The sequence below is a fragment of the Sturnira hondurensis genome, unplaced genomic scaffold (assembly GCF_014824575.4).
Source record: "Sturnira hondurensis isolate 20B ecotype Veracruz unplaced genomic scaffold, ASM1482457v3 Scaffold0008782, whole genome shotgun sequence".
In the NCBI taxonomy this organism is placed as follows: domain Eukaryota; kingdom Metazoa; phylum Chordata; class Mammalia; order Chiroptera; family Phyllostomidae; genus Sturnira; species Sturnira hondurensis.
This window is the reverse complement of record NW_028081413.1, coordinates 2,860,158-2,874,278: the sequence shown is the minus strand read 5'-3', so window position 1 is coordinate 2,874,278 and position 14,121 is coordinate 2,860,158. Positions and strand designations below refer to the sequence as shown.

At 49.9% G+C, this 14,121-nt stretch overlaps 1 protein-coding gene across 1 annotated transcript in view; it reads right to left on the bottom strand.

The window, feature by feature from the left end:
- Nucleotides 1-14,121, bottom strand: part of RASGRP1 (RAS guanyl releasing protein 1) — an 84,745-nt gene that overhangs the window by 26,960 nt on the left and 43,664 nt on the right. Inside the window, exons 3-4 of the mRNA XM_037056104.1 lie at nt 7,025-7,130; nt 584-646 (exon numbers count right to left, since the gene is read on the bottom strand). Of these exons, the coding sequence (XP_036911999.1) occupies nt 584-646; nt 7,025-7,130 (169 nt within the window). The remainder of the gene's footprint in view (nt 1-583; nt 647-7,024; nt 7,131-14,121) is intronic.

Sequence of the window (14,121 nt, the reverse complement as noted above, 5' to 3'; positions counted from 1 at the left end):
GTGTCTCCACAATAGGGGTCACGTATCTGCAAAGCGCACTGGACCCCAGCTTAGAATATTATGTGGCTAGGAGGATAATAGTCACAAAAAGTTTTTAATGACCCGAGGAGTTTTCAGTGATATTAGAGTTAAGACTATGGGATATAAAAATTTCTATGTGTTTTGATCTCAACTATTTTTTAAAAAATCTGCTTGGAAAAAAGACAAAGGAAATGGGCCCAAATAGGTAGTTGGATATGAGTAATTATTACTACAGTTGTATTTTTTTCTGTTTTCCACAAGGCACTGATACGAGCTATGTTAGGACTTCTATAATCAGGACTGAAAACAAGATAACCTTCCCATGTCATTCGACAGCAACGTGCTGTCGGGCGGAGGTGGACAGTGGTGTAAGACGCTGAGCTCAGGCGGGCCAGCAGAGATGGACTCTGCTCCTCCTCGAGCAGTCACGACTGCCCTCCCCAGTCCGCCCAGGGGCTGGGCAATCTGCAGGCAGGTGGGCAGGAAGGGAAAGGAAGGGAGGACGTGGGAGGGATGGAGTCACCCCGCTCTGTGAAGTCCCAAATGCATGCAGAAGCGCTACCTCACAAAATAGCAGATCTTCAGGCAGAGCCCTGGTGAATCCTTCGCCAAGGCCTCCTTATATGTAGGCTGGGGTTAAGGGAAATGAAAACCTCTGTTACAGAAACAAAACCGCCTCTTCCCAAAATAATTTCTTCTAAATGAAAGTGTTTTCTTATCTTGGAAAAAAACCAACTTGATGTGTGCAGCCGTGTTTATTACCACCTAGAGGGGCAACACGGTGACCTACCCGCTCACGCTCCAATGGCTAGGGAAGGAGGCCATGCACCTCCTCTACGGAAGCAGACTGGGAGGTCGGCAATGTGGAAAGCACCGGGACAGGTGACCTGCAGGCAGGGAAGAAGGGATAAATGACCCCCTGCCTATGCCCAGGAGGCCAGGAGGCCAGGAGTCCAATGGAGACAAGTTAAAAAGAGCGTCCCGTCAAAGGATCGCGGTTCGATTTCCAGGTCAGGGCACATGCCTGGATTGCAGGCCAGTTCCCAGCAGGGGACGCACGAGAGGCAACCATACATTGATGTTCTCTCCCTCTCTCCTTCCCTTTCCCTCTAAAGATAAACAAAATCTTAAAAAAAAAAAAAAAAAGAGCAGCTCCTTGTCTTTTAAAACGTTTTCAGTAACTGATAAAATTTGTGCAGTGAATTAGAGAAGAAGGGGGAGGAATAAATATATTGAGGTACACTGTCATGACAAAAATATGAAAATGATAATATATGACTAGAGGATGTCTAGGTTGACCCTGCAACTCACACAAAGCCACGTGAGCAACCCCAGACACAAGTGGAGACCACGGTAAGGACCCGTATCACTCAGAACATTCCAGGAGAACGGTGCGGTCCTAAGAACATCAAAGAGCATTAAGATTCCACCACGTTCGTTTACATGTCTTCAGAGCAGCAACTTTCAGCCTTTCAATCCATGTGCCACAAGAATATTCAAAACAGGTGATACCTGTCTAGTCAGGGCACTGACCTCTGACCTGAGACTGTTAAATAAAAAAATAACAACAGCCAACACAACAGTAGCCACCTGGTGTGAATGAATAAAAAATATACCTTTTATTTTTTTGGTCAGGTCAGTAAAAAATATATTTTGTGTGTGTTGTAGAATTTTAGCAATTCGTTTATGTGTGCCGTGAGCTGAAAAGTTGAAAACTGCTGCTCTGGAGATAATACAGAAAGAATGCCCACTTAAGAGTAAAAGAAACACAAAATCCAATCCAGTGCTGAACCTGGGTGGGCTCCACCATCTCCTGTCCACAGACAGAATGAGCAATCGAGCTAAATGGGCCATGCGCCCTGCAAGACTGGGCCCTCTCTCTCTTGTAACAGCTGTGCCGTGATAACTGCAGCACAGGTCTCAGGGGTTGCAGCACGGCCCCTGGGATGCATCGGGGAGAAACGCGCGGAGATCTCAGTCACCAACGAGGCCAGGAGCAGCCTGCCTTCGGCGGGGGTGCACACGGTACGCCCCGGAGAGGTCAGGGTTAAGTATGGCAAAGACAGTCCAAGTCATGTTACCAGTGTTTTCACTAGGAATGCATCTATGCCTTTTGAGAGTTCATATGCTAGTAAAGTTTGAGAGTACATGAGAGGATAGCCTTGAAACTTCAGCTGGGAATACATAATCAAGTGCTTTAGACTTGTGGCTTTAAATTGATATTTTGTTAAGTTTATGCATTGCTTTGGAACATCTAAGGTAATGTTAGCCATACTATTTATAACTTTAATCTACTAGCATTATAAAAGCTATTTCAAATTCAAGAAGGCCTTCAAAGTATTTAAAAATAATCTAAAATGGAAAATTCACAATTGTTTAAAAACATTGGAAGTACTTAATTAACATTATCCAAACATTTTTCAAGGTCCCTTAAAAATGTATGGTGGAACAGGCAAGACTTACAGAAACATTAAGATTGCAAGCCAAACTCGAACCTCTAAAGAAAAACTATGGTTATGAAATTTGTACTTTCAATAAAAGGATTTTAATTTTAAAAACATTTGAGTGGATTTACTGCTTATAAAACCTGTCCTTGAGGGACAGACTTTAAACAAAACAAAAACACAAAACCACACACACAGTGACAAGTGTAATCAAAATAAAAATGAGCCAGGCAACTGGCAAACTTCATGAAGTAACAGGTTCTGACACCTGCCTTTCTCTGGGCATAAAAGGTAGGAACGACAATGAGGTGACAAATGTCGTTATGTCACATCACCAAGAAGATGCATCCCCTCAGTGCAAAGATATTTAAGCATAAAACACATTTTCAATAAATAAATTAGCCTTAGATTTTATATTTTTAATTATTTGGTCAGCTTCTTGAAATCTTTATTCTTCGTCTTGAATGAGTAAGGCACAAAAACCAATCTCCTTTAAAACAACTAAATGGACGTATAAATCAACATTGTGCCCTTTATATGGAGTTTATCTCCCTCCTGGTGGTTTCTTATCTTTCTCTCCAAATGTCCCTTCTGGCACAGTGGCTGCACTGGGTGGGGGTCGGGGCTGCGGGAGGATCTGTGTGAATCCAGGAGGCCTGTGTCCAAGTGCTGAGCCTGGGAGGGCCCACAGAAGGCGAGTCAGAATGGCATAGCCCCCCCAGGCCGTCAGTGCCCCAGCAAAGGCAGCCTGAAGTGAGGCAGGGCATCTGCTCCCTTCCTGCTTGAGGAGATGAAGCCAAAGCCCGCAACACAAGCGGGCAGTAAGAGGCTCAGGCGCCTGCCCACCCAGCAGTTCAGGCTCCACACCTTTTCCTTCTCTTCACGGCCAGCACTGCACCTGGGACAAAACAGGGCCACTGTGACTGCACTTTGCAGGCATCTGAACTATTCACAGCCCGTTTAAACTCTCTCACTCGTTTAACAATGGCAAAATAGGAAACCATGTTAGCTTATCCAACAACTCCGTCACTTCCAAGTCAGAGAGCAGAGAAACTGCACGAAGGAAAAATTGTTTTGTCTTCCATGTTTAACCTGGGTTTCGGTGATGGGAAGTCTTCATATTCCCTTCTTAGAATCCCTCCCCTGACCCCAGACTTGAGCAAGCCAGGATTGCTCACCTAAAGGTCCGACAGATAGAGAAAAAGCGCCCCAGGGTTTGCACCCACAGTAACGGGACATGCACTGCATCCTACCAGGAGGGGGCCACTAGGCTGAGTCCTAGAGAAACAAACAACCTGCCTGGGCCCCTCCCCTCAAGGGACAGTCTAGCTAGGAAACAACACGTAAATAGAAAAGTTGCAGTATGATGTATGTTTATATGTTGGAACTATATTTTTTTCTTAAAGTACCTTTATCTAATTAATCTTTCAGTACCCTTGCAAAGTTCTGTATTACTAACACAATTTAAACTACAGCAACTAGACGCAAAGGTGTGTTGATTTACAAGTCATCTATAAATCCCAGAATGTATAGGTGTTATGTTTCAAAGCTCACAGGCTGAAGTTTAGGAACATTGGTTTGTTTAGCTGACGCTGTGATTTTCAGCCGGTGTGCCACAAGAATTGTTAAAACAGGCTATACCTGCCTATTTGGTCTGGGACACTGACCTCTCTCCCTTAGACTGTCAAATAAAAAATGGCAACAGCCAACACGACCATAACGGTCCAGTGTGAATGAATCAAAATTGTACTTATTTTTTTTTTGTCAGATTGGCAAAAAGTCAGCTTTTTTGGCGGGCCAAACAATTTTAGTGATTAGTTTACATGTGCTATGAGCTGTCCGAGGGCGGACTCGCTGAGCCAGCAGAGAGAAACACTTCGCACCTTCTGTGATCATGGGTGGAAGGCTTTCCAGGGCCGAGCACTGCCAGGCCGGACACAGGGGAGAGGCATGTGGGCTCATGCAGTACGAAACTAAAGTCACAGAAAGGAAATCGATTTTCCAAATCAGTAACACTGATTTGAAACACTAGGTGTATTTTATTTTTATTTTCATTGATTTTGAGAGAGGTGGAGAGAGAGATTTGTTGGTCCACTTATTGATGCATTCATTGGTTGATTCTTGTATGTGCTTTGACCAGGGATCAAACCCACAACCTTGGCCTATTGGGTGGCCGCTCCAACCAAATGAGCTAGCCAGCTGGGGCCTAAAACACTAGATGCATTTTGAAACGGTGGGAGATAGAGGAGTGAAAGAGGGAGGAAAAGGCACTCCAGGCCCGGAACCGTGAGAGGACTCCCTGCAGCCTGGGGCCGTGAGAAGCCCAGTGAGGAGGGGAGGGTTCCTGAGAGCTGCGGGAAGAAGCAGGAGAGATGCCGGTGGGGCCGACCCTGGAGGGCCACTGCCTGGCAGCTAAGGTGTCTGCCGTCGCCCCTCTGGTGTGCAGAGGTTCTGAAGACAAGGCTGCCTGACTTCTCAGGAAAGCCACTTCAGAGGTGGAGAATGCACAGGAGCAGGAGCCGCGTAGATGAGGAGACCAGGGGACAGAGGCTTTGGAGAGAGCCACGGGGCCAAAACTGCTGCAGTGGCATGGGAAAGCAGAGAAGAGACCAGGTGGGGGTCGTTCCTGAAGTCGAACCCCTGGGACTGGGTGACGGACTCTGTGGGAGGTGAAAGGCAGGAGAGCGTTCAGATGCTTCAGATGCTTCTGCTATAGGCAGCTGAAGGGGTAATGACACCATTAACTGAAACTGAAAACGAAAATGCAGGTGTCAAAGCAGAATTAATGGGGTAGTAGTGGGAGAGGCAGCTGGTGAGGGCATGAGTTAAGTTTTGAGCACATTAAGTTTGACGTGTCTACAGGACAGACTAGTCCACATATTTTTTTAAGGTGGTTTGGGTTAGAGAAATACAGACTTGAAAGTAATCCACACAGAGGGCGTGGTGGAGCCAGTCCTGGTGAGGATCACCAGGGGAAGGAAGAAGGGCGAGAAAAAAGCCAGGCTGTTATCCCCTATGGGAGGGGCACTCAGAGGAGACCCAGCCGGAAAGCTGGAGGGGGCCAGCCCAGGAGCCACAGGGCGTGATGCTGGGAGTCCTGGAGGAGAACTGGGGGGGGGGGTGGGATGTCAACCACGCCCAGGGCTTCTGGGAGGTCAGCGTAAACAAGAGTAGAAAAAGGCCACTGGGCCTGGCAGCTAGGCGGTCCTGGGGACACCAGAGGGAAGTCTTGGCACAGGGCTGGGGGCCACAGTTGAATTGGGGAGCGGGTGGGGGGGGAGAGATGGGAGGCAGTGAGCCCAGACTACTTTAAGCAGTTTGCACATCAAATTTCTAACCTAACAATGGAATGAAGGGGAGGCAATACTGAGTGTGTATTTTTAGTTTGGGGAGATTTGAATGTGTTTTAGGCTGAGAGGCCGATGCCACTGAAGAAGCAGAGTTTAGAAGTGCAGGAGAGAGGGGGCATCACCGAGGGGTACGATTGTGTGGGCAGCAGCAGCGAGGCCTGGGTGGGGGTGGGGAGGGGGGGTCCGTGCACCCTGTGGGCGAGCACCCAGGCACAGTTTAGTCCTCACACCAGCAAACAATTTTTCTGGTGGGAAATACTTAATCCCTCACACTGTTTAGAATTGCTGGTACATGAAGTTAATATTAAAAAGCAGACCAACTTTGAGTCGGTTTTATTATGCTTTTAAAATTCTCTGTAGATGGGACACCCACTTATTACCTGTACCGCTTATGGTGCAGACCCCTCCCAACACTCCCCGCCTGGCATGCCCCTGGGAACCTGTCCTTTGCAATGACGGTAAAGATTTCTAAGCGGGGTTAGAGAAGGGACGGCGTGTGCACCACGAGATGAAAAGGCAGGGTCAGGAGAGTGGTGAAGATCAGAAGAGCCGCAAGTCATGACTCAGTGCCAGGGATCTGGGCTTCGGGTGCTAAACAGTCTCACCCCACCTACGGTTTCTCCTCAGGGGCCACAGCTCACAGAGTCATCCGTGACAGGGAGGGGGCAGGTGCTTTCTATACCCTGCTCACTTCACACCCCGTCAGAGGCTTCAAGTCCCGCAGGGTTCGCTGCCTGAAGTGAAAGGCACCAGCAGATCCCCCAGCTGCTGTGGCACCAGGAAGTTTCCCTCAGAACCTGGGGAGGGTTCCAGGATCAGACAGGAAAGCCCGAATGCTGCCATCACTGGAGTCACGCTGGCACCCTGTCAGTCTGCACAGGATGAACACGCATTTTGATGAACGCACAAGAGAAGCATTTTTACTAGCCAAAGATACTGGAGAAGATTTTTGGTACTGTTGATCTGACTACTTTCCAAAGCAATGGACATCAGTAACATTGCCCTGACCAACAGGAGATATGTAGGCACACACACACACACACACACACACACACACGCCCTATATCCCTAAAAGGACATAAGACATATGAACCCATTTACCATGCAGGACTATTCCAAACCAATCAAAATAGAAGCATACTTTCCATTTCAAGACACTTCTCAAAGAATCCCATTCTGGGACCGCCAGGCAGCACGCTGAAAGGATATAGGGCGATCACTTTTCGGAGCAGCTCGGCAGAGGAAATGATAATTCGGTGCATGGTCAGCATGACTTGCAACAGCTGGTTACTTCGACACAGGTTTCCATCTGCGTCTGCAACACAAAGAGCAGCATCTGGGTGAGGCCCCGGAGAGAGAGCAGTCACGGGCCGGGCCGGACAGCCTGGGCTCCTGGATGGCACGGGCCCTGGGGGCGGGTTCTTCGGGCACGGTGCTCTCTGCCACGGCCTGCAGCGCCACAGGCCCCTCCCTTCCTTGCTTTTCTTAGCCTCCTGCTATGATTACTCTCTCCTCTTCCCGGAATGTCCATTTTGATGCCCATTAGCCAGCCCCCTGGGAAGGGGGCGGAACCTTGGGGAAGGGATGAAATTTGCACCAGTGCACGTGAGTCTGGGTTGGAAGCTGAGGCAGATCCAGGTTTTGTGGGGCCCTATGTGCGTATAATGGAGGTGGGGGGGGTCCTTTCCAAGGTCAGAGCAAAAACAAGATACAGTCTTCATAGATCACAGTTAAAATACCTTACTTTTGCAATTTTTGCAAAGACATACGGCCATCAGAATACATTCCTGGGGCTCCTCCATGGGCCTGAAATGCAAGCTTCCCTAGTTTTATGGGCAGTATACCTCCGGGTGGAAATAGAGGAGGAAGACTATGGACAAACATTGCACTTGGAGACTATGGCTGGGTTACAAGTACCCATGATGGGTACCCACGATGGGTCATCGTGGGTCCTTGTAACCCAGCCATGAGTACAATTAGCTGGGTGTTCCAAGTCCCAGCTGATGCCACATAACAAGATGCATCCCACACACTGGCACTGGGTATAAAGCTTGCCCTCAGAGGGGTTTTCCAAATCTTTCCACCAGTTACAGCACGAAGTACTAGGGCTGTGCCGGTTGCTCGCTGCCTTGGTTGCTGTCCTTCGTGGTGGATTGAGTCGCCAGTGCCAGCGGGCTTCCGGCTGCCTCCGGCCATCAGGGGGCAGCAGCAAGAGACGGGAGAAAAGACGCGTCGGGAGATGGCTTGTCCTGCCCTCCCTGCTTTGGCATCACTTCCCTGAGAGGAGCTGTGGGTCTCTTCCACACACCCACGCACCACGGGCCCCTCCCGTGACCCCTGTCTTTCCCGGGGCTCTGCCCCCACTCAGCTCCCTTCCTTTGCCCTCAGGGGGGCAGAGACGTCTGGCTGTCAAGAGTCTCTGGGTGCAGCACCCCTGCATTCCACTCTCATCTCTTTAAATCATTCCTTCATGGAAGCGTCTTCATTTAGACAAACCATGTGAATTCTATTCCCTGCTGGGAGCCAGAATAATTCAGGGTAGAGTATCAAATGAAAGAATAAACATGAGTTGCTTTATCACTGATAGCTCTCTAAAATATATTATGCAAAGGGGGCTGTCATTTTCACTCTCCCCAGGTGTTCCAATGGGAAGTAAAGGCCATAGCGCATTTGGGCTCCAGGTTCCGCAGTCCTGACTCGTCCTCAAAAGAGGACCCGACACCATAGTCCACTGAGAAAGTGTAAGTAAACTACAGGATCACTCAGTGTCCCACTGCCAAACCCACCCATTCACCTGCATTCTGTCCCTGCCTGCCTGCCTGCCCTGCTTCCGTCCAGGGCCCAGGCCTCCACTGTGCCCGGGGCTCCCCCCTTCCCCAGGACCCTGAGCCTGCCTCTGGCTACTTTCTTCTCTGCGTTATCAACTTCTCTCTCTCTCTCCTGCTTTACTTCCACTGGCGTTGAAACGTGCCTCAGAATCTCTATTTAAAACAGAACAAAATAAAACAAAACCTTACACTCTCGTCCTCTCCAGCTCTCTCTCCTTGTCAGCAAAACCTCACCGTCATCAGTTGTTCAACTCCGTTTTGACTCCTAACTCTATCCTTCCACTTCGTATTTTATTTTCAAGGTCACACTGCCAAATCCAATACTTGTCGCCTCTGTCCTCATCTTCCTCTATGACTCAAGTTGCACCCGACCCAACCCACGTCGACAGCCCTCTCTCTCCCGGAACACTCTCTTCTCTTGGCTTCCACCACGCCACACTTTCTCAGCTTCTCTCTCGGGCCCTTCTGCTGCCTCTCCTTCCTCTGCCGAGCTTTTAAATGTCACCGCGCTCTCTGGCTTATTCCTCCCACTCCCTTTTCTAACAATTTTTTACATTTAAAACTTCGTAAATTTTAAATTAAAAAACACACGTTTTTGTGAGTGAATTCGCCCAGTCCTTTGGCTAAAATACCACCTACATGCTGATGATTTGCTCAGCGTGTAACTGCAGCCCTGAGTATCGGTCAAATTAGTCTGTCCAACAGACCCGGGAAGTCCCCTCGGAGGTCTAGTTTCAAACTTCACTCACTCAGACGGAACTCCTAAGCCCCCTCCCCCCATGCCTTTCCCATCCACTGTTCCACCTCAGCAAGTGGCACCACCCACCACCCTCCCAGTTACCCAGACCAAATTCCTAGGAGTCGTCCCCTATTTCTCACTTTCCATCACACCCAATCCAGCAGCAAGTCTCAACTCTACTTCCACAATACACTGCAAACCTGTCCATTTCTCTGCGTCCTCGCCATCACACAAGCTGCAGCGGCGACCATAACCCAAATAAGTTTCGTGTTTCTACTTGCCCCCCTACAAGCTCTTCTCCACCCAGAAGTCAAGCGAGCTCCTGAAACCTGTAAGTCAGGTCACAGTGCTTAATATACTCTAATGATTCCACTGTACTAGGAATAAAACATGCACTCCTTCTGATGGCCAGTGGGGCTCCCCATGTCCTGGCCCCTTCTACCATTTCCCACTGTTCCGTATTTCATACCCCGTCACTCCTCTCCACGCCTCTAGGTATGCAATCAAGTGTTCCCCAACTATAGGGAGGGAACTTTTCCACTCAGCATATGACTGACGGTTTTAGTGTCTGTATTCCTGTGCGTTGTGGTAAAACGCAGGAGAAACAGTGAAATACCTCTGTAGGGCACGCACTTGAATGTCCAAAGGGGCTATGGACGCAGTCGCAGGCTTTCTCAGTCAGGACAGAATCTGAGACTGTGACTCCACTCTGCTTTCCGGTTGGCTAGCATCTTTAAACAACGTTATTTCTAACTTTCCCAAGAGTTCTGCAGTGTTGGTATCGTTCAGGATTTACAGCTGAGGAGATTAAAGCATGGGGAGAGTGGGGGATTCGTTCCAGGTCAGAGAGACAAGGCCGGGAGAAGCCGGCATCTGGCTCCAGGCCGGTCTCGTTCCCGAATCCCTGCTCTTTGCTCTGGCTGTGACTGGGTCTCAGGACACGGGGCTCGAGTGTGAAGTGGGGGGCTGAGGTGGGTGAGCTCTAAGATCCAGTCCAGTCCTTAGGGCTTGAGAGAGGCCCCTGGGATATTGGACGGGAACCGACACACATCTGGACTCCAGTGATGTGTGAAAATCTCTTGTAAAACCTTGGTTAATTGATACTGATTATTAAAGCTAGCTTTACGGTAAGAAGGGTGCCGTGTCTGAGATTCACAATCACGTGCACACTCCGTTTACCCTGTACCCCCTCCTGCCCACATGCTCTCTGCACAGCGAGGGCCGGCAATCGGCATGGCCACGACCACAACCACGACCACGACCACAACGGGAGGATCCACTCGGCAAAGGGAGGTGGAGACGGGGGCGACCGAAGAAGCTCCTCTGCACCTGGGGCCAGAAATTCCTACCTGGCTCTCTTTTTCCACTCAGGGAATGCCGTGGCATACTCACTCGACCCCATTCCCACCTCCGTCTCTCCCCTACACGACCTCCCACCCCCACAGGACCGCCAACCCTCACATGGCTTCATTGAGGATGCCTTCTCTTCCGGACCTCACCTCACAGAGCAAGCACTTCTTCTTGTTTGAGGGGAAGAGCCTGCTTTTGAAAGTCAAAGGGAACTTGCCTTCCGGGCTGTTGGATTTTGATATTTTGATGTCATTGCTGTAAGCTGATTTAAATATTGCAATGCATAATTTCATTTTGTTTGCATCTTGAAGCTTTTTAAAAATGCGGTGTCATACTAAAATTTTTAATAAGTAAATGTGCAGATTTTCTGTTCCCCACCCGCTTTTCCTTACACTTCTGGGGGAGACTACTTGAAAGGGTTGAAACCTCAGTGGGGTGCAGAAAATCATCTCACATCTCTCACTTGACTTTGGGTACACTGGCTGCCAGAGGACTACACTCTTTAAAGACGGCCCAGCCAGTGGGCCGCTGGCCCCACAGGACAAACGGCCAAGTCCTGTGGGTCCTAGAGAGTCGTCTGCCTGTAAGGCAACAACCACCTTCCATGGTTAGACCTGGGGGGTGGCAACAGCTACACTTCCTGGAATCCCAGACTCTTGGGGTGGAAAAGACTGTGGATACATTACACCTCACCCTTCCATCCAACACACACCTCCTCCTGAAAGTGTCACAGGTAAGTGGCTATGCAGCCTCTACATGTAACCTTCCAATGAGAGGCTATCGCTCCCTGACTATTCCATAAAGTGACTTTTCATGCTACTTCAATCAAAAATAGTTGTGGACACAATTAGCCAATATAGATAATTAATCTACCCCGTGCCGGGCACTGCCCTAGGTCCCCAGGGAGATCTGAAGAGCCATTTAAAAACTCGCCACTGAGGTGCTCACAGTCTAGCTGGGGAATGAGACACGCATGCAAGACACCAGGCAGCGAATGTGAGAGTGAAGCCACGGAGGCCACGCTGACCAGTGGTCAAGTTCAGATGCTTCCTGGTCTGGTGGTTCAGGAAGCATCTGACGTCCGTGGTGAAGTGACCCAGATCTTCAAGATTCAAGAGGCCTTATGGTCTAGCCCTCTTCCTCTAAATCGCCCTGCACACTCTTTTTATTCCCTTTATGTGGCGTTATGTTAAATAAGCTATGATCGGGAACCCTGTGACGGCAACCTCGCACAGGCTGCGGGCCAGGCGCGGCTTCGTGCAGACGACAGGTGGGGCGGCTGTGCCACAGTGGAGGCTCCTCCGGGGGATGAGGTGGCAACGGCTCTCTGCAGAAAGGACATAAAGCGTGTCGCACACCAGAGAAACCCTAGAACAGAGTCTTTTCTTCTCCTTTGTTTTGGTTTCCATGGAAATCTCTTGATGTGTGAGGGATTTTGAGTGTACCAAAGGCACAATGTCGGAAATTGGTATATTGAGGGTAGGCAGGCTGTCAGCCTAGGAGGCATAGCACAAAATAGCAGATGTCTCGAAACCAGGGACCAGAAAATGGGATGGGAAAGCGCATTTAGAAACCCATCCTGGCAGCCCTGGGTCTGCAGCCTAGGGCCGCGTTCAGGTGGCCGATGGAGGTCAAGGTCTCCATAAGTGAGAAGACCAGCTCCAGGAAAAACCTGATTCTCTCTCTCTCTCTCTCTCTCTCTCTCTCTCTCTCTCTCTCTCACACACACACACACACACACACACACACACGAATCCTCAAGGTCTAACAATGTGACCAATGTTCCAAAGCAACTGAGGCTACTTGGCAGCGAGACTTCAGCATTCATTAAATCCTGGCTGGAGAGTGCACAAACATTTGCAAGCTGAAAGTAAGGTCCCTAGTTTGTTCTTTGTTTTGTCTGGTTTTCAGGGTCAACAGTTGCAAACAGATGCAGGGAAGTGCAAGTGAAAAAAGAACTCAGTGATACATACTTAGAACTCTCACAGCTTCAACTACTGAGGAGCATAAACCATGGGGTAGACACCACCTTGACCTTGTTTTCGTCCCCAGCCCCTCAGGATGGGGGAAGAGAATGATCGGGAGGAAAAAAGCAACTGTTTTGCTAAGGATGGAGTATCACTTCACAGAGCAAGTGCGAGAGTCGGTCTGGTTGCTGTCGGTGGTGTGCGTGGGGTGGGATTCGGGGAAGAGATTAAAGAACAACTCTCCTGGGGTATGTGAAGGGGACCCTGATTTGTAGCGCTGGCCGATTTCTGTGGTTCAATACTCCCACCACAGCCAGTTCCAAGNGGGAGGAGAAAAGCAACTGTTTTGCTAAGGATGGAGTATCACTTCACAGAGCAAGTGCGAGAGTCGGTCTGGTTGCTGTTGGTGGTGTGCGCGGGGTGGGATTCAGGGAAGAGATTAAAGAACAACTCTCCTGGGGTATGTGAAGGGGACCCTGATTTGTAGCGCTGGCCGATTTCTGTGGTTCAATACTCCCACCACAGCCAGTTCCAAGCCACCAACGTGAAGGCACAGAATGTGGAGATGGGGAGAGACGCTCACAGTTAGGTGTCCATCCAGGTGGGGCCCAGCAGCAGAACTGAGGTCAAAAGGTCGCCGCTTGCGCAGCTTCCTGTCCTGTTCCTCCCTACCTGGTGTCTCTGCTACCGGGTGCTCCTGAACCACTGTGCTCTTTACCTCACCCCTAACCTAGCGCCCTCTGGGCCCTGCCTGTGACGGGAGGAGCTAACCCACACCAGCCGGTTCCTCTGGTGGGCAGAGAGACTTCAAGGATGAATCCTTTCGGGACATCCGCACCGCAACAGCGGTTTCTCGGAGCAGTCAGTGCGCGAACCCAAGGACAAAACCGTCAGTGTGAGGTGATATCTGGGAGAAGGGAAGCTCCCAGTTCCTTGTAGATCCAGCCCGGCCCGCATTCCCCCAGGGGCCCCATGGGGCGTCCCACTCAGGCCAAGGGCATGGGGCTGCCAGGGGAGTGAGGACATGTATGTGCACAGAACATTTTCTCTTCCTTGGTCCAGTACAGTGTCCAGGGGCTCTGAGTATCTTGGTTACAATTAGCTTTTAATTACTTACTGGAAATGGCCAGGGGACACCATGGCATGGACAACACACAAGCCTCAGTGGAACTAGGACCCGCACTTTCAAACGTCTGCAGCAGGTCTTTCTGCAGAGTCTCAAGGTGGAGAAGGGGCTGGGCAGGCTCGTCTCTTCTCTCCCTCCCCCCAACCCCTGGGGGGGTGATGACAGTCAAGGCCAGGGATGCAGAGGAAGGAAACACCTGGCTAATCAACCCCCGTGTAAAGCGGATTTGGTCTAATCAGGCCTCCCTCAACCCCTGTCCCAGAGGCCAACCGGGGAGACACTTGGTGAAGGAGAAG